The 17,722-nt window shown below is 66.7% G+C and overlaps 1 protein-coding gene across 4 annotated transcripts; it reads right to left on the bottom strand.

Annotated features, from left to right (window-relative positions):
• Window positions 1-4,536: 4,536 nt before the first annotated feature.
• FCGR2B (Fc gamma receptor IIb) lies at window positions 4,537-17,363 on the bottom strand. Of its 4 annotated transcripts, XM_045838822.1 has the most exons (9): window positions 17,157-17,363; window positions 13,891-13,929; window positions 12,640-12,894; window positions 8,650-8,904; window positions 7,961-8,083; window positions 7,358-7,480; window positions 6,853-6,900; window positions 5,155-5,192; window positions 4,537-5,058 (listed from the first exon to the last, which is right to left on the bottom strand). In XM_045838822.1, the coding sequence occupies exons 1-9, from the start codon at window positions 17,266-17,268 to the stop codon at window positions 4,981-4,983; spliced, it is 1,071 nt and encodes a 356-aa protein (XP_045694778.1). In that variant the 5' UTR covers window positions 17,269-17,363; the 3' UTR covers window positions 4,537-4,980. The 4 variants fall into 4 exon arrangements, with proteins under 4 accessions (XP_045694778.1, XP_045694780.1, XP_045694779.1 ...); XM_045838824.1 differs by lacking the exon at window positions 7,358-7,480; XM_045838823.1 differs by lacking the exon at window positions 13,891-13,929.
• Window positions 17,364-17,722: the final 359 nt, after the last annotated feature.

Below are 17,722 nucleotides of genomic sequence, written 5' to 3'. Positions count from 1 at the left end.
CGAAGGTAGTTTTGCGAAAAGAGCAGTAGAACAGATCTCTGATTAGGACAAGTCTGATTAGGACAAGCAGAGTAAGAGATAAAGGTGTCTCTCTGGGAGTCAACCACTGAGCAGCATTTTATTTAATATCTGCACAAGAATGCTGGTCATGTGTCACAGAAAACTCAGTTACAGGGAACTGAGTTTACGTCCCTAAGGAGGGACTGCTGATGAGAAGCAAGACACTCCCCCTGGAAGATCCCCGGGAAGGTTCGGGAACTAGGGGGGTCGGAGGGCAATGCGAGAGGTGGGTCAGGAATGGTTCCGAAAATGAGGGCTCAGCTGGAGAGCCAGCCTTCGGGGGCCTTTCCCCCACCCAGGGGACACAGGTGTTTCCAGGTGGCTGCTCTGCCCAGCCCCGTAGTTCACTTCTCCGGGGAAACCGAGCCAGCCAGCAGGTACAGGTGACCCGAGGTGAGTCGAGTGAAGACAAGGGGGGCACCGAGGACATTTGCACCCTGTCACCAGCCGCCCTTTCTCAGGATGCCCGGAAGGCATGCTGCAGCCAGGCAGGGAAGTAAATCAAGAAATTGGAAGGTGTAAGATTCAGGGAAAAGGGGATTTAACACAAAAGACAGATGAAGGGAAGTCCCAGACAGTGGCTTGCAGGCGCAGAGAGGCTGCAACAATCCAAATTCGTGTCAAAGGACAGAGAATCCCAGGGCTTCTTGGGACAGGGCTTCTTGCTGAGAGAGACGGGGGTGGGGGAGGGAGGAAGAAAAGAAGAAAGGAAGAAAGAAAGAGGAAGGAAGGAAGAGAGAAAGAGAAAGAGAGAAATGGAAAAACTGCTTGGTCATTTGACCCCATGGGAAATAGCATTAAGCTGCTTCAGAATGTTCTTGAAGGCTCTGGTTAAAACTAAAAATAGGCACACAGAGAGCCAAACAAAGGACAACATGAGGCAGTTATCATCTCTAGAAGGAAAGCAGCTTGTAGGGGAAGGAAGCGTGATCAGGGAGCGCCGTCTCGGCGGGGAGCACCGGCCAGAAGACCTCGAGGACAGCCGGCGGCCGCCCTGGGAGAGGAGGAGCGGGGGGTGGGACCTGCTACCCCTCGGCCGGTGCTCGGGCCCCACAGCGGGAGACGGGTGGGTGACCGCTGACACGGGAACACCAAAACATGGCGGTCAGGGAGCAGGCGGCACAGTGAAAACTACTGGGAAAATGGCCCTGAGAACAGGGCTGAGGGCGTGCGAGGGACGAGCAAGAAGCAGCTACTTCTTGTCGCAGCCTTGGGTGCTGCGACCCAACGCAGACTCACCGTAACGGAAAGGAAAGGTTTCCTGAAAACCGAGAGGAAGCGTTGTCTTCCCATGGACCCTGAAAGACATCGTCACGCTGGAATAACCGCAAAGAAAAAGACAGTGGAGGTAAACCAAGGAAATCACTCTAACGACACCTGGAGTTCCGAAGAAAATAGAACTGAAGCTAGAGATTATCCAGCAGCCAATAATGGCAAGAGCACACATCAAAACATCCAACGGATGCGGCCCACACAGCAGCGAGAGGAACAGTGGTAGCCTTTGGTGACTCTGTGCGAAACCAGCTGAGAAATCAGTGGGAAATCAGTGGGCCACGCAGTCAGTCCCAACCGAGCGGAGGAAGGGCGACCTCAGGGACAAGGGAAGGGCAGAGGCTGGCTGGTCGGGTCAAAAGCCGCGACCGGACAGTGAGGCAGGCGGACCGTCGGCAAGCTCGGTTAAGACAGACAGATGTGGGGACCGTGGGGACCGTGGGGACCGGCGCCCCAACGGTCACTCTGCTGGGAAGGGTTCGGCTAAGCGACGGGAGGTGGGTCATCTCACTCCCGTGTCTGGGGGCTGACTTGGGGGGGGCGGGCGGCCCAGGTCTGACCGATAGGACACGGGGGAGACAGGTTTCCTTGCTCCCAAGGAGGAGACGGGCAGGAGAGGCCACCATTCCCCGCGTCCCCTGTCTCTCGGGCGGTGACGCGTCTTCTGCCCCCGATGGAAGGGCCGCACCCGGAGCAGCTCAGGACACCCTGTCTCTGGACTTGCCGTTGTGTGAGATAACAGTTTCCTTGTCGCTCGAGCCCATTGAATCCCGGCTTCCTGTTATTGCCATCCGAAGTCGCCCTCACTGATACGAGGGGATCCCAGGTCCGGGTTCAAGAGGGGAGCGTGAGTGCAGACACAGGCGGCGGCGTCCGAAATGGGAGAAAACACGGCACTCGGCTGCGCTCCAACTCACACGGGGGTGACTGCCTGGGAGAGTAAAGTTTCTCCAGATCGGCTCCAAAAGGGACTGAACAGCCTGATCGGACCAATAATGACAGAGACAGTAAGTCTGTCGAAGACCTCTCCTACAAGAGGTATCAAGCCCAGGTATCACTACAGCAGCACCTATCAGATCTAAGTGGACCAGTCTAAGGGGAAGTTGGTGGACCTCAGAAACCACAGGAAACAGGGTGGGTTCAGGGAGGGCCCCATCTGGGCAGCGCCTCTGGGGTGCAGGACCCTGCTCCCTCTGCTCCGGGCGTGAACTCCAGGGGAACGGTACCCCACGGCCCACTGGGCGCACGTGTCCCCTCTGGAATCGGGGATGAAGTCAGCCCACCCACCCACACAGACTGAGGGGGAGGGGGAGCTATTTTGCGAAATCAGCCACTGTTATAAGAATTGGGGGAAATTCGTGCTGCGTAGAGAACGGGAATATTGCCCGCCGTAATCAGACCGGCAAAAACGAAAAGTGCCCAGGGTTGAGCACAGTGTTAAGAAATGAGCAGGCCGATGTGGTGCGGAATATTATACAACCCTCAAAAAGGAACACCCAAAGCATGAGCCCTGCAGTTCATTGTTAATTAAAATGAACCAACCACATAGACCTACCTAGAGTATGATCACATCAAAAACAATAACAACAACAACACTATAAAAATGTGTCCTGGCTAGTGTGGCTCAATGGACTGAGTGAGGGCCAGCGAATCAAAGGCTCGCTGGTTCGATTCCCAGCCAGGGCACAGGCCTGGGTTGTGGGCCAGGTGCCCAGAGGGGGTGTTCGAGAGGCCACCACATATTGATGTTTCTCTCCCTCTCTTTCTCCTACCCTTCCCCTCTCTAAAGAAAGATAAATAAATAAAATCTTTTTTAAAAAATTCATAGATGCATACCAAAAATCCAGAAATATATACCAAATGTGCTACATCCGTCACCCGTAGAAAGGGTTATAGGATTGGGGGCGGATAGTGAGGACAAAAGCAAACTTCCATTTTCACTGTTTGTTTTCGTATTGTTTGAGCTTGCACACTCAGGAGGAGCACGGATTTTTGCCTGTGTGTATTCAGGAGTACATGAAAACAGTGTGATCCGATTAAAGAATACAAATACACATACTTGAAATGCCACCTTGATTCTGTCAAGTTCGTGGGTTCTCAGATGATCTTTTTTTAAAATTTTTAAATTTTAATTGTTGTTGCACTACAATTTTCTATCTTTTACTCCCACCCCAACCCACCCACCCAGCCCTCCCCTGGTTTTCAGATGATCTTAATGATCTTGCTTATCTGTAGTTTTGTTTTGTTTTGTTTTAACACCAATGGGTGGTTGCCTCTGGTGTGCCCCCTGTTGGGGACCTGGTCTGCAACCCAGGCCTGTGCCCTGACTGGGGTCTGAACTAGAGACCCTTTGGTTCGAAGGCCAGCACTCAATCCACTGAGCCACACCAGCCAGGGCTGCTTATCTGTATTTTAGTTTTATTTTTAAATTACTCTAGTAGAACTGGAAGTGTAAATAACGTCAAGCAGGCCACCATGCTGTCATTCATCAGCAGACGTGCACCATTCCTATAAAAACGGGCAGGAGGATGCGAACAGGAAGATCACCACACAAGACACACGAACGGCCAGCCCTCAAACTCTCTGACTCCGAAGCACGTAGCCTGGCATGGCCTGACCCCCAGTGGCCCCGTGACCGCGGGGATCGTAGCCCGACCTGAGGGTGCAGTCTGGCTGCCGGGCTGCGCGGCGTCTGCTGGAAGCCGCGGAGACCACCCATGCAGGGACGCCGCGGCGTCCTGACGGCGAGAACGCCGCGGAGGGAAGCGCGTTAGGGTCCCCAGGAGATGAGGCCTCTCCCGGGACGCCCGCGAACCCCCGGGACGCGGTTGGGCACGTCCCCAACCTGCCGGGGCGGCACGTCTCCGAGGTCAAGCCCTGCGGGTCCCCGTGGCTGGGGACAGGACAGGACAGGACAGGATGAGGCAGTGGTCCCCACTGGGGACCCACTGCAGCGTGGCTTCCTGCCGACGGGCATCACGGGGGAGACCCAGGGTGAGGGGTCCGCAGGAAGAGGAAGGAGACGCAGAGAGGAGAGCGCAGGTTCTCCGGACGAGCAGGGCACCCCCTCCCCACCGCCCCGGCCCCCTCTCCACCACCTCCTGCCCGCCGCCACCTTCCCGAGACCGTCACCGTCACCGAAGAGAAACACACCCGGGGCAGCGCACCCCCCGCCCCACACAGCCTCCGACAGGCAGCAGGAAGGTTGTTTTACATGCTTTATTATAAAAGTGATACATGCTGTGTAGAGGAAAAGAAAGGAACCCCCCCAGATTCTGTCGCCCCGCAACAGCCGCGCCAACCCGCCGGCCTGTGGTGCTCTGCTCGTCACATCCGAAACCAGACATCCGTGTAGTTTCTCCCGGGGCACGCGTGGCACACGCACTTCCCCTGTGGCCGAGCTGTCTTCACGAGAGCGCAGTTTGCTGGCCGCGTGGATGCAGACAGAGGACGTGTGATGGGGACCGGCGCCGCGGCCGGGGTCGGCGCGGCCCGTCAGCCGGGACCACATGGTCTGTGGCTGTCGGGACAGGAGCCCGGGCGTCCGGGCGGGGACACCCCCCGGAAGAGTCCTGCTCCCTGGGAACCTCGGGGGCCTCTGGTCAGGCTGGAAGACCGACCCAGCTCGCCTGGCCCTCGTGCCCACGGCTACATGTTCTGGTAATCCGAGAGCCCCGGGTCCTCCTCCGGGTGCATGAGCAGGGAGTAGGTGATGGAGTTCTCGGCCTGGAGACGGCAGGGGAGACACGGGACCCATGGAGGAGCCACACGGGAGGCAGGGGAGGGGGAGGGGCGGGGGGCAGCGGGGGCTGGGGGGCTCACCTCCGTTTTGGCAGCCTCTTCAGCCTGGGTGAGGGTGGCTGTGGACGGAAGGAACAGGTCAGCCGGGGCCCTGCTGCGCAAGGGAGGGAGCCTACTGTGCGCTGCAGTTGACACCCAAGGCCAAAGCACGCTGGAGTCCGCAAGGCCTTGCTCCGCGCCCCCACGCCCGCCCTGGGCCCCGGCAGGGCAGCAGGCGGCTGCGCCAGCGTCTTCTCGGGGTCGCTGCGTTTTCCCAGAGAGGAAGCAGGTGGCCTCGGAGGCCCGAGGCCCCGCACAGGTGGGCGGCCAGCGTCACACTGAGGTCAGGTCTGGATTTTTGCAGCCACACACTCGAAGGCGAGAAGACGGGGCGGGGGGGCGGGGGGGGGCAGGGGCGGGGCATGCTGGGCTGAGGACGCGCCCCCTTGCTGGAGCTGGAGGAGTCTGGCGACCCCCTGATGTGAAAGGAGCGAGCGAGCGAGCGCCAGAGCCAGGGCGGAGGGGGGAGGGGACGGCGCAAGCAAGCCAGTCCCCGGGCGGCACAGCCAGCCCCCTCGGGCTCCGGCCCATGCACCCCTTCCCCGGGGAAGCAGCCTCGGTGTCTGCATGGCGGGGGGGCGCCTGAGGCCACGGTGGGCAGTGTCCTCCCTGCGCCCTGGGCCAGGCGTCCCCGCTTGCCACGCTCCGAGTTCTGGGACGGTCCCCTCCCGAACGATCCTTCCCACGGCCTCGGCCCCAGTGCCGGCTGCGAAGTCGGTGCCCCGCCAGACGCACCCGGGCCAGCGCGCGCAGAGCTGAGCGCCGGAGCGGCCTGCGCAGGCCCGCGCCCCGCCCCGCCCCGCCCCGCCCCCCCCAGCGGCCTGGCCAGCCCGTGCGAAGCGCAGCTGGACAGTGCCACTCGCTCAAGCCCTCAAATCTGTTGTTCCGCTCTGAGCCACACCCTGGCCGTCCGAGGCGGCGGAGCTCCCAGGGCCCCTTCCCCACCTGGCTCTGCCCTGAGTTCCCTCACGCTCTGGCTCCGAGGGCGGTCAGGATGCCGCCTGGAGCCCCTCCCCACAGTCCCACCGGGCCAGGCTCTCAGCAGCTCGGACCTGAGGGGGCTCTCGTCCTCAGCGGGGTCTGAACCCACGAGGCCGACGACTCGCTAAGGGTCCCACTGCGCCGTGGAGACCAGCTCGGGCCAGCCCACGGCAGCAAGCTTAGACCCGAGCTTGGCCCGCAGAGCCCACGGGTGCCGCTGGGGCCCCAGAACGTCCTGTGGCAGCTGAGCCTGGGCAGGCTCCCCGACAGACCCGGGGTCCTCCCTGGCCTCCTCCTTCCCTCTGAGAGCCCTGCGCCCCAACCCTGCTTCAGCCTCGCCTCTGCACCCCCGCCTGGCGCCGCGCCGCAGCCACGGCCCCCCGAAAACCCGACTGTCTCTCCTGTCCTCCGGCTCTGGAGATTTCCCAGCATTCCTAACCCCGGGAAGCCCGACCCTGGCGAATTCCCACCCCTCTACCTGGCACAGGTGCGCTGCCCGCCCCCGCCCCCGAGGAGGTCCTCTTCAGGCCCAGGTGTTAGTCTCAGAGCTGACCAAGCGACTTGAGCCCCGCCCGCCTCCCCCGCCCCCTCCCTCTCCCCGTCCCAGGTGCCATGCTGACCTCACACAAGCCACGTCCTGCTCCCATGCACCAGGCAGCCCCGGGCGGGGCAGCAGGAGCCCCCGGGGGCTGCACTCACCTGGTTCCTCAGGTGGGGTCTCTCCCACTTCCCTGCTCTCAGGGGCTCCTGGGAGGGTTGGGAGGGCACACAGGTCAGTCGGCGAGGGGCGGGGCCCGAGTCCTCAGCTCGGAGGACCAGGGAGGCACCGGGTTGGGACCAACGAGGGGCCTCCAGACCCGCCCTCCCCTCCGGCCGGGCACCTCTCCTGCCCCGACTGCAAAAGGACCTGCTCCATCCAGAGCCCCTCCTGGCTTTTCAGCGAGGCCATCTGCTCCCTGCTTTTCTCGGCGCTCCCCCCCCCCGGCCCCCCCAGCGCTGGGCATCAGCCAGTTCGGGTTAACATGAAGTTCCTCCGCCGACGGGCCAGCGAGCTTCCAGTGGGGGCGCCTGCCGGCCGACACCGAGACGGCCCCTCTCTCTGCCCACCTCATCTCTCCGGGTCCCGGCCGCGCGCCCTCCAAGCCCGCCCCAGCCACATGGGGCCTCGCCCCAGGGCCCCTGCCACGGCCACCCTGGGCGTCACCTCCTGCATGATGACAGTGCTGCGTCTGCGCAGTGGCCGCTGCCGGGAGGCCCGAGGCCTGGTCCTCCTCCCAACACCCCTGGACGGCGCTTCCGTGCATGGCCTCTTGTCCAGAAGAAATGACTGGGGTGCAGAGGCATCGGGGAGCTCAGCCCAGGCCCCGCGGCCGCGCGCCGGGGACCTGGACTGAACGCAGGCGTCCGCCCCCCAAGGGAGGGGGGCTCCCGTGAAAGCGTCCCTGACGCGCCCCCCCCCACGCTTCTGCCCCCCGCCACGGCCTGTGCCTTTGTCCGCCATCACCCTCATCCCGTCTCGTTGTGACGACTGCCCGTGCTTCCGTCTCCCTGGGGCGCACGCGGCTCCCTGGGGCGCAGGCTGAGCTTCTGTGTCATCCCCAGCGTCTGGCACGGTCTCCCCACCACGGAGCCAGAGGGCCCGCGTGAGTTAGCAAGTGTCGCATGCGTGAGTTAACATGTGAGTGAATACGCAAAACCCAGGGCACCCCTGAGCGCTGGGGAGCCCCGGGCCAAAGGTGAGGGTTCCGGCCCTGGGCCTGGGCCTCGTCGCAGCCCGGAGCAGGAGAAATAAGGAAAGGCCACCCACCTGCGCTCTGGCTCTGCCTGAGGCAGACCCAGGCCGCCACGGCAGCCACAGCGGCCACGACAGCGATGACCACGACCACGGCCACAACGATGGTCACCGGGAAGGAGCTGTCGTCCCGTCTGCCTGCGGGGGAGGACAGAACTCAGGACAGGCCGCCTGCCCCCTCCCGCCCCTGCTCCCAGTGCGGCTCCCTGTGTCTGGGCTGCGCACGGGGCGGCGCCTCTGGCCCCCCAGCCTCGCCTGCCAGGGGTTTCTCTGCATGGCTGGGCCTGTGACCCCCATCCCCGCACCTGTTCACTGACCTAAAGCGCACTGTGATGGGGTGGGGGGTCCTCTGAGAGTTCAGGGGTCACGGGGAGGGGAGCCTGAAGCCCCCACGGTGCAGGCACCGTCCCTGCGCCCAGCACAGGCCCGACAGAGCGATGGATGGACGTGAAGGCCTCGGCTCCCGGCGTCCAGGGTCTCGGGGCCCCCGCACCCGTGAGGGAGGCCCGCTGTCCCGCTGTCCTGCTGCGGGGCCTCTTCCCCTGGAAGGGGAGCTCTGAGCTCCGGCCCGTCCTCCTGCCCTGCGCCCCGGGGTCCGCCTGCACTGCTGGGCGGCTTCCCAGACCTCCGGGGGGGCTCCTGCGACCTCGGCCCGACCTGCCACCCCCTCGCCTCACCTCCTGCTGCCAGGACAGCGCCCCCACCTTGGACAGTGATGTTCACAGGGTTGGACTCGTGCTTCATTCTCCCGATGAATCCGGAGCAGTGGTACGTGCCGCTGTGACTGACGTTAGCGTGCGGGACGAAGAAGCTGGAATTGGCAGGGGAGTACCGCCTGGAGACGCCGTCCTGGAGGAACTGGATCTTGAACAGAGGCCGGTTCTGCCAGCTGTGGCACCTCAGCAGGAGGTGGTCGCCCTCCTGCAGCAGCAGGCTTGGGGTCTGCAGCAGCAGCCAGTCTGAAGGACACAGAGGGGACACGGGACCCCGGAGGTCAGGACTGAGCTCGGAGACCCAGGGCACGCCGACCACGGGACAGGCTGTGGGGAAGGAGGGGCTGCGTGGGCACCCTGGCGCCCTGCTTTCTCCCTCTGGCTCCCTCACGGGTGAGCTCTGCCGTCGCAGCTCCCTCGTCCGTGAGGGTCCGTGAGGGTCCGTGAGGGTCCGTGAGGGTCCGTGAGGGTAGACAGAAAGACACGCGGGCCCTGGGTGCCCAGGGAGTGCTGGTCCTCCCTTTGCTGCCCTGGGAGTGGCGGCACCACCCCGTCCCGCCTGGCAGGCCTCTGCGGGGAAGGGAGACCCCGGGTGGAGGTGACAGGGTCCGTTCCGACGCAGCACACCCACGCCTTTGGGGACGGCAGAAGGTGGTGGACATTTGGTGAAAGTTGGGGAGTGTGGCGCTTCCGTCAGGGGTCTTTGTCGGAAGCCCTCCGTGACCCAGGGGGGCATTGGTCTGCTGTGAGAGTTCCCCCACTTTTCACCCTTGTCCTGAGGAGGGGAAGTGTTGAGTGTTTTCTTCTGCAGGGAAGAGTGCCCGAGGGCGGCGCTGGGACTCCTGAGCTCAGCCCGCACGCCCCTCCCCCCCCCCAGCTGCAGGGCCGGGGCTGCAAAGAAACGTGGGCCCGGCGGCGGCAGCCCAGGACGGCCCAGGCCGCAGGAGTGGAGCCAGCCCCACGTGTGCCAGCCCCGCCGTCTCCGTCCCTGCCGCACGTCGGAGCCAGGCCGCCCCAGGCCGCCCGAGGCCACCCCGGCTGGCAGCGTGCCGCATGCGGGAGAGGTTGACGACCGACCGAGGGAAAGCTCGGGGCCCCCGCCACCCGCGGGACAGCGGGGAGGGACGGCGCGTCCCACGAGCTGGAACGCCCTGCGTCTCTGCTGGGAGACACCCCCGCCCCCTTCTCCAGTGTCAGCACCCCTCACGTCCCGTGTCCCCCCACTCCCCCCGGGAACGGAGGCCCCTGGGCTCCCCAGGGGGGGTGGGTGGGGAGGCAGAGGAGGGTCAGGATTTCCAAAAACGGAGTAGAAGCCAGAGAACGTCACAGCTGCCACTGGCACAGCCCTTCCGTCCCTGGGAGCTTCTGCTGCTCCAGGTCACAGGGGGCCGAGGGGAGGGGGGGCCCCAGGCCGGTCTGTGCCGGGGGGGGGGCAAGGTTCCTGGGGACACGTCTGGGTGCCACTCCCGGCTGTGGGCACGGCACTAGGGAGATGCCCCCCAACAGAAGGGCCTTTCTGTCGGTTTCCTGGGAAACGCCTGTGCAGGCCCCTGGGAGCCTCGTAGACAGAGCAGCCACAAACACCCCTCCCCCGCCCGACTCAGGGTGGGGGCCGGCACAGCCCAGTACAGGGCCCAGGGCCCCGTCTCCACGCCGGCCCTCCGTGTCTTGGGGCGGAGGGTGTCCCCACGGCGGTGACAGTGGCCCTGGGTCCTGGCATCTCTGCTGGGTGAGCCCAGCTGGCCTCTCGAAACTCGCTCATTTTTTTTTTTTCTGCCTTCAGCCAGAACTGGTGGCCGCAGCTCACGGAGCAGAACCTCTCGGAGACACGAGACCGCCCGACACTCGGGACACTGGCCTTCCTGTCCGCGCGGCAGATGGGCCAGCCCCCCACAAGGGCGCCCGAATGAGTCTCGCTCAGCTCTGTCCCGGCCACGTCTGCCGCAGCTTCTCGCTCGCCCTGGTTCTGCTTCGTGCTGGACACGGAAGCCTTCAGTGGTCTGGGTGGCAGCCGGGGCTTCCCAGGGGCCTGTGGGGGTGTGAGTCACCCGTCCGTCTGGACCTGTGGCCGAGGCAGGGGGCGGTGCTCACGGGCCGGCCCACACGCCGCTCTGGGTCCCCGCCGGCGTGCCGGCCGCCTCCGCCGGCTCTGTGCTGCCCCCGGAGGTGCCTGGGCGGCAAGCGCTGAACCCCCGCCCCCGCCCCGGGGAGACTGTCTTGACAGCTGACGTCGGGTTAGACATGCCCAGCAGGTGCCCAGGGGAGGGGACAGCAGGGACCTGGCGGTGATGGCCGAGGGGCAGCCAGCGTTGTCAGCACTGGGGCTGGTGGAGCTGGAGCCCCAGTGGGGGGACAGGGCTGGACCTGCATGTGGGGGGAGCACTACGGCTGCCTGCCTCGGGGGACACCTGCGTCCTGCTGACCTCTCTGGCTCCTGGGCCCCGTGTGGGCCGCCGGCCAGGGTCCAGCTGTCCTGGGCCATTCCTGGGGCAGTTGCCACTACTGCCCGCTCCCAAGGGCTCTCGGACCCTGGGGTGCCACTCCCACCGCCTCCCTCACCTCGGCTGCGGTGGCGGGATGGGCTGAGGCCCCGGGGTGAGCCAGAGCTGCAGCGAGGGCCCGGTGAGAGGCCTGGAGGAGCAGAGACAGAGGGGCACAGCTGTGCCCTGCTCAGTGGCTGGGCAGCGGCCTGCGGGCTCCTTGCTGCCCAGTCCGGCACCGGCACAGGCCCCAGAGGCATGAGCCTGCCTGACATCCGGGACGCTGGCACCCCCCAGGTGAGCTGGGGCCTCAGGTGAGCTGGGCGGCCCAGGGTCCAGTTTTCCCGCCTTCAGTTTTTCAGCCGGGCCCTGGGCACACGTGGGCCCAAGTGCGTGGGGCTGGGGGTGCTGGCTGCAGCAGCTCCCACAGAGGGGTGACAGGCAGGGCGGGAAGGGGAATGGCCGGGCAGACACGGCGTCCAGCGGCTCACGGCCACACCCCCCCACCCCCGTCCCTGAGCACCCGCGGCCCTGCCGGCAGCAGCCACGACCAGGGGCTGGCGGAGAAGCTGGTGGAGGGTGGGGTGGGTGGACGCCCGCGGCCTGGGTGCTGGTCTGCGGCCACAGGGAGCTGTGCCCCAGTCACGTGGGAGCTGCCCCTGCCCCGGGAGGCCCAGTGGGGGGCCAGAACTTCGGGTGGCTGCTGGTCACCGAGTCCTCCAGGGGCATCCAACTCATCGCTGGTCCCGTTGGCTGGTGGGGACTTGCCTGTCTCAGTGTGTCCCCCCCTCCCTGAGGGGCAGGGCCACCCGGCCCCCCCTCGGGGCCCATCCCTCGCTGCTGGGCCGGGGCAGAGCAGCCCGATGGCCTTCTGTGCACTTCTGAGGGGGATCTGGGCACGAGCTGAGGAGAGGGGACGAGTGACGGTGGCCTCGCTGCCCCGTCACCCGCGCACTTCACGGATAACTGCCTGCTGCCGGCAGCGCTGTGAGCTCCGCCGCCCGGTCAGCAGAGGGACGGAGCCGCCCTGAGCCAGACTGGACATGCTCGTGGGGGGTGCTGGGAAGTGAGCCTGAGGGGGGCCGGAGCCCCCACGGAGCAGAGGGGAGACGGAGACTCAGGGCGGAGCGGGGCGGCTTCCTCGGCTGGAGCCCCCCAGGGCCGGGGCCCAGCCTCGACCCAGCTGTGCCGGGAACTCGGGGCCCTCTGAAGTCAGGGCTTCCTTCTGCTCCCTCCACCCCCACCCCCGGGGGCCTGTGCATGGCCTTGTCACCTTCTTGCTTCACCAGGACTGAGGCCAAGCACCCTCGCAGTCCTGGGGCACCCCGCATGGAAGCAAGGGGGGGCGGGGCGGGAAGGGAAGTGACTGGGCAGAATCGGCTTCCAGCGGCTCGCGGCCACGCCTCCCAGGCACCGGCCACCCTGCCCCCCGGCACGCGCAGCCCGGTCAGCAGGTCTCAGGTCCTCATCCCCCAGACCCTTGCGGGGCGGCCCCACTGACCGGAAGTGACGTTCAGATGCACAGGGTCGCTGAGGCCGGTCTGGCCCGTCTGGCACCTGTAGTCCCCACTGTCGCTGAGGCTGGCTTTGAAGCTGAAGCGGGGCTGGACCTGGGCCAGGATGGGGGTCCCGTCCCTGGACCACTGGGTGGGGCCGTCCGCAGGGCCGTGGGGCCCCTGGCAGTGCAGAGTCACGTCGTCCTCCCGGAGCACGTTGAACCAGGGGGGCTCCAGGCGCACCACGGCCTTCGGGGGACCTGCCGAGGGGCGGACAGAGGAGCCTGAGACGGCAGGACGCAAGCAGCCTCGAATCTCAGACGGGGGGCCCCTGTGGTCCTGCTGGGGACGCCAAGAGCAGGGCAGCCCCGAACTGGGTGCGGCTGAAGACAAAGCCTGTCACCCCCTTCACGGGCCAGGGCCTCGCTGGGGGCCCGGCTGCTGCTCGGGCTGGGCAAGGGCCAGGAGAACGCAGCAGGGGCGGGGCCACACTCCAGAAAACGGCAGCTCACCAGGGAACCCCAACCAGCTGGCGCTCGCTCTCCCTCTCTCTCACACACGTGCACACACACCCCCTCGTGGGGACTCACTTCCCCCACCCCCGTCACCTGGACCCGGTGGGCAAACCCTCCCCAGAGCCGGGTGACGAAAGAGGGGCAGGTGCCAGGTGGAGAGCCCAGCGCCTGGTTTCTGTTCTGACCTCAAGTCCTGCTCTGTCCCTCAGGACAGACCCGTCCTCACCCCCAGGCACAGAAGGGCAGAGAGAGTGCGAGAACGGCGGGGGGACCAGTGCAGGGAGCCCTGGGCTCAGGCCGTGGGAGAGCCCCCCCCCCCCGAGGTCCTGGGAGTGGTGACTTGTGCTCCCGGAAAGCAGCGCCTGCACAGCCGCCCGGCGGCCGGAGGCGGTGGGTCTCCCTGCCCCGCTCCAGACCCCGGCGCCCGCGCACACACGCGCAGCAGAGGCTTGGCCCGCTCTGGGCCGACACTGGAAGGGCCCGACTCCTCTGACGGTGGGACTGAGCGCCTCCGCAGGGAGGAGGGTGTCTGAGAGGGAGGGGGGGGGGTTACCGGGGTGGCAGTGTCTACCCCGGCCCCCGGCCCCGAACCAGAAGGCAAGGCCCCTGGCAGCTGGGAGCAGGGGGCAGAGGAAGCAGCTGCCTGCCCTGTCCCCACCTGGGCCCAGGGGCTGGCAGACGTGCAGGCAGGTGCTGGGAGCAGAGTGGGGGCGCGGCTGGGGGCCGGGGGGCCGGACTTACCCTGTGGGCTGGGAGTCCCAGCTGCGGAGGCCGCGGGAGCTGCGGGAGAGAAAGCGGCGTCACTCGTTGGCACCGTAAGCCGCCTCCTTGCAGCTCCCGGGGGCCCCGCCCCCCTCTGTGTCCACTGCACCTCCCATGTTGCCCGTGTGCGGCCAGGCTTCACCGAGACCGGCAGGGTGGCAGGCAGGTGGGCGACTCCGCAGACGGCCGGTCGCTGTGCTCCCGAGGACCCTGAGCTGCCGGGAGGCACTTGCCCCGCGCATGTGCTCTGCTGCTCTCGGGAGGGACACTCGTGTCTTCTCGCCCCCCCCGCCCCCCCCGGGCTCTCCTGTCCCCTCCCGACCCCTCGGACCTCGGCCGGCCTCCCCCACCGAGCCCTCAGCCCATGGGCCTCCCTGCCCTGCTCCTTCCTCGCTCCGCTCCCTGCGGGCGGCAGCCTCTCCACCTCCCTGGGGGGCCGGTCCCCTGCGCCCCCTCGAGGGTCCCTCTCTGCGGCCCCCTTTCTCCCCTGCACCTGTCTCCTCCCCAGCCGCGTGTCCCAGTGACGGAGGCGTGTTCCGGCACCTTCCGTAAACAGAGGACCCTCTCACTGGGCCCCACGTGGAATTCCACACTCGCTGGCCTCTCCCCCTCACAGCCAGACGGCTCCGTTTTTTCTGCATCAGCCACCCCCGTCTCCTCCGGTCACTGTGTCACCCTCTGCCCCCGAACCCCCCCCCCGTCTGCTAGAACTGAAGTCGTCAGAGGGACACGTGGCACCTCTCTCCCGGTCCCCCTGCTCCGTGCGGCACCCTGCGCCCAGCCTCTCCGGCTTCTCCTCGCGCCCTCCCCCCGGGCCCCACCCCCTCACACCGACGCAGGTCTTGCTGGCTCTGCTTCCGACAAAGATCTTGGGTCCCGGGTCCCCCCCAGCCTCCCCCCATCTCCCCGCCTCTGTCTCCCCTGCAACCCCTTTCCCACCGAGACGCCAGCCATTTCAAACACATCGCACTGGACTCGTCACTCTCCTCTCGTGTGCCCGCGGTGGCCTTCCTTTGCTCTCAGCAGAAGACACGCCCACGACCCCAGGACACGCCGGCCCCCGAGCCCCCTTCCCCACTCACCGAGCTCCGGTCACACCGGCCACCAACGGGGGCCTTCGTCTTCGCCGGCCCCCCTGCTCTGAACGGCTTCCCTTGTCCCCCCCTGCCCGGGGGCTAAATCGTCGGGCTTGGTGGGGCCCTCAGGAAGCTCCACATCATCCCGCCCCAGCAGGCTGCCCCGCCCCCACGGCTGTCCCCCGGGGCACCCCTCCCCAGGCTGCACTTGCGCCCCGGGGTCTGTCCGGCCCGCTCACCCCCTTGGCGGGGTGTGTGCGCTCACGCAGGGCCGTGGCCGAACTGACCCCACGGCCCACGCTCTGCGGGCCGTCCCTCGAGTGACCCCAGGCGGGAGGCGGGACGGCCCCACGTTGCAGCGACGAAGGGAGGTGAAGCGGAGACCCGGGCAGGACCGGCGGGGCAGAGGCAGGAGTGAGGGGAGCTGGTGCGGGGTGAGGGTCCCAGGAGACTGGGACAGAGGCTGGGGCGGAGAGCGTGTGTGTGCGGGGCGGGCGCGGGGCAGGGGGGCGGGGGGGGGGCAGGCAGTCAGACCTCGAACGTGCCCTGCTCTGAGCCGGCAAGTCCAGGAGCAAGTGTCCCGGCCGCGGGTGGACCTGGAAGACGGTGCCCGACACAGGCGGGGGCTGGGGCGGGGGGACGGGGTGGGACGCTGGCGGCGAAGGGCAGCAGGGCGGGACGGCTGGGGCCCGGAGCAGGCGGGCCGGGCTGGGGGCAGCGCGCCAGGGGGCCGGCCAGAGATGCGGGGACGGAGGAGGAGGAGGCGGCAGAGGAAAGCGTTGGGGACACAACAGCCCCCGCCGTTCATTCCCCCACAAACAGCCGTGGACACCAAGTGTCCCCCCCCGGAGCCACCACGAGGGGTCGCAGGCCGGCGTGCAGGTCAGGGGCGCTGGCTGTCCCGCTGGCCGGCCGGCGGGTCTCCAGACCAAAGCCTGCCCCGGCGCTCACTGAATGTTTAGCAGACCAGGCCGTCTGTGGCACCGGGGCGCTGGGAAGTACAGGGCAGCGTGGCCGGGGGCAGAGGGCCCCCCGGCCCCCCTCGAGGCGTGGGCTCGGGGAGCAGGAGGCAGGAGCCCTCGGGACTGGGAGCTGTAAAAACTGCCGTGGAGAGCAGACGAGGCGGCCCTGGCCGGGTGGCGCAGTCAGTTGGAGCGCCATCTGAACACCAAGAAGCTGTGGGTTCAATCCCCGGCCGGGGTGTGTATGGGAGGTGCTGGTCGATGTGTGTGTCTCTCTCTCCGTTAAATAAACATGCCCTCGGCCAAGGGTTAAAAAGAATAAGAGAGAGAGGGCCAGACCCTGGGTGACGGAGCAGAGGGGCGAGTGACAGGAACCGGCAGGAGTCGCCGGGACCCGCCCAGGAGGCGGGGTCGGTGGCCGAGGCGCAGAGGCAGGTGCCAGTCCTGAGTGTCACGTGCGAGGCGCTGTCAGTCACGTTCAGGGCCCAGGGAGAGGCGTGTGTCTCCCTCTGGGGCCCCCCCGAGGTGGATGAACTGGCAGCTCCAGGAACTGAGCTTGGGGACAGTCCCGGCAGCAGGTCCCCTCGGTGGCCTGCCCTGGGCTCCCCCCCCAGCAGCCCCAGCCCCTGGCCCTGGCTGAGCACGGTCAGCCTCCATCTTGGCCCGAGACCCTGGCTCTGTCCCCACCCAGGGCCCGGGCTCCCACCTGCGTGCGGTGCAGGCAAGCATGATGATGGGGTGGCCCCAGGGAAGGAAAGAGGTCTCTGCTGCCTGACGTGGGGTCAGGGGAGCAGAGAACAGCCACTGCCCCCCAGGTGTCTTCTGGCTCCCCCTGCCCCTGTCCGAGGGCTGTTAGCCTCCCCCACCCCCCCAGGAAGGAAGGCAGCCGCCTGCCTCCCCGCCCCAGTCATCCAAGTGCACGTCCCCAGACTTTCCTCGAAGCAGGCTGCTCTGAGGGGGCGGCGGCGGAGCACCAGAGACCCAGGTGCCCTGGGAGGTCAGGCAAGGGACACTCCCAGAACCGCCAAACCCTGCCCCATCACACTTTGCCGCGCCGGCAGGTGGTCCGGGCGCGCTCTCAGCAGCCCCACCTTGCTGACATCCTGCCCCGTCTGCCTGTCCCGCACCCCCACCCCAGCACAGCCCCACCCAGGGGGGCCTGCCGGCCCCATCTCTGCGCCTCTGTCCCCCCGGGACCCTGACTCACCCAGGACCAGCAGAGCTGTCCACAGCAGCATGTGGCCCCAAGGACGGCGGGACGGGCCGCCAGCCCGGTCACTCGCCGCGGCAGGGAGGGGCAGGACGGAGGGGACCCCCATGGCCCCTACAGCGGTGTCCCGAAGGCACGGGCAGGCCAGCCGGACTCTCTGGGAGGCTTCACCACCGGCTGCACCCCAGGGACCAGCCGGCTCTGAAGTCCAAAAGCGGAAGTGAGAGGCAGCGTTTTATCACAGGCCCCTCCCTCCCTCTTTCCTCCGAGCCGCTCCCTCCCTGAAGACGCAGGCAGGGCTTCCCAGAATCAGGCTCAGCCCGCTCCAAATTCACCGAAATTTTAGAAACTGGGAAGCAACTTCCTCCTCTTCCTCTGGGGTCACTGCCGGGCTCAGCCTCGCGGAGAAAGAGGGGACGGTCGTGGGACTGGGCTGGGGGCTCCCGCCTGTCTCTGTCCCCTGGGAAAGGTGACTCCGGACAGTGTGTCACCTGCAGTCACACGGGGCTTGTCCTGCCTGCAGTCACACAGGAAGGCCGGGACGCAGGGCCGGCCCTGCTGGA

Source organism: Phyllostomus hastatus, unplaced genomic scaffold, assembly GCF_019186645.2.
Source record: "Phyllostomus hastatus isolate PE091 unplaced genomic scaffold, TTU_PhHast_1.1 phas_contig_283, whole genome shotgun sequence".
Lineage (NCBI taxonomy): Eukaryota > Metazoa > Chordata > Mammalia > Chiroptera > Phyllostomidae > Phyllostomus > Phyllostomus hastatus.
This window is presented reverse-complemented; position numbering and strand designations above follow the sequence as displayed.

Bases quoted from the DNA above. Each gene is read 5' to 3' on its own strand.
- FCGR2B (XM_045838822.1), bottom strand. From the start codon at position 17,268: ATGGGGGTCCCCTCCGTCCTGCCCCTCCCTGCCGCGGCGAGTGACCGG. The intron at 8,084-8,649 runs GTGGGGGCGCTG...CCTCCCCCGCAG, and splicing joins TGTGAACATCACTGTCCAAG to GCAGACGGGACGACAGCTCC. The intron at 5,193-6,852 runs GTGAGTGCAGCC...TTCCGTCCACAG, and splicing joins GACCCCACCTGAGGAACCAG to CCACCCTCACCCAGGCTGAA.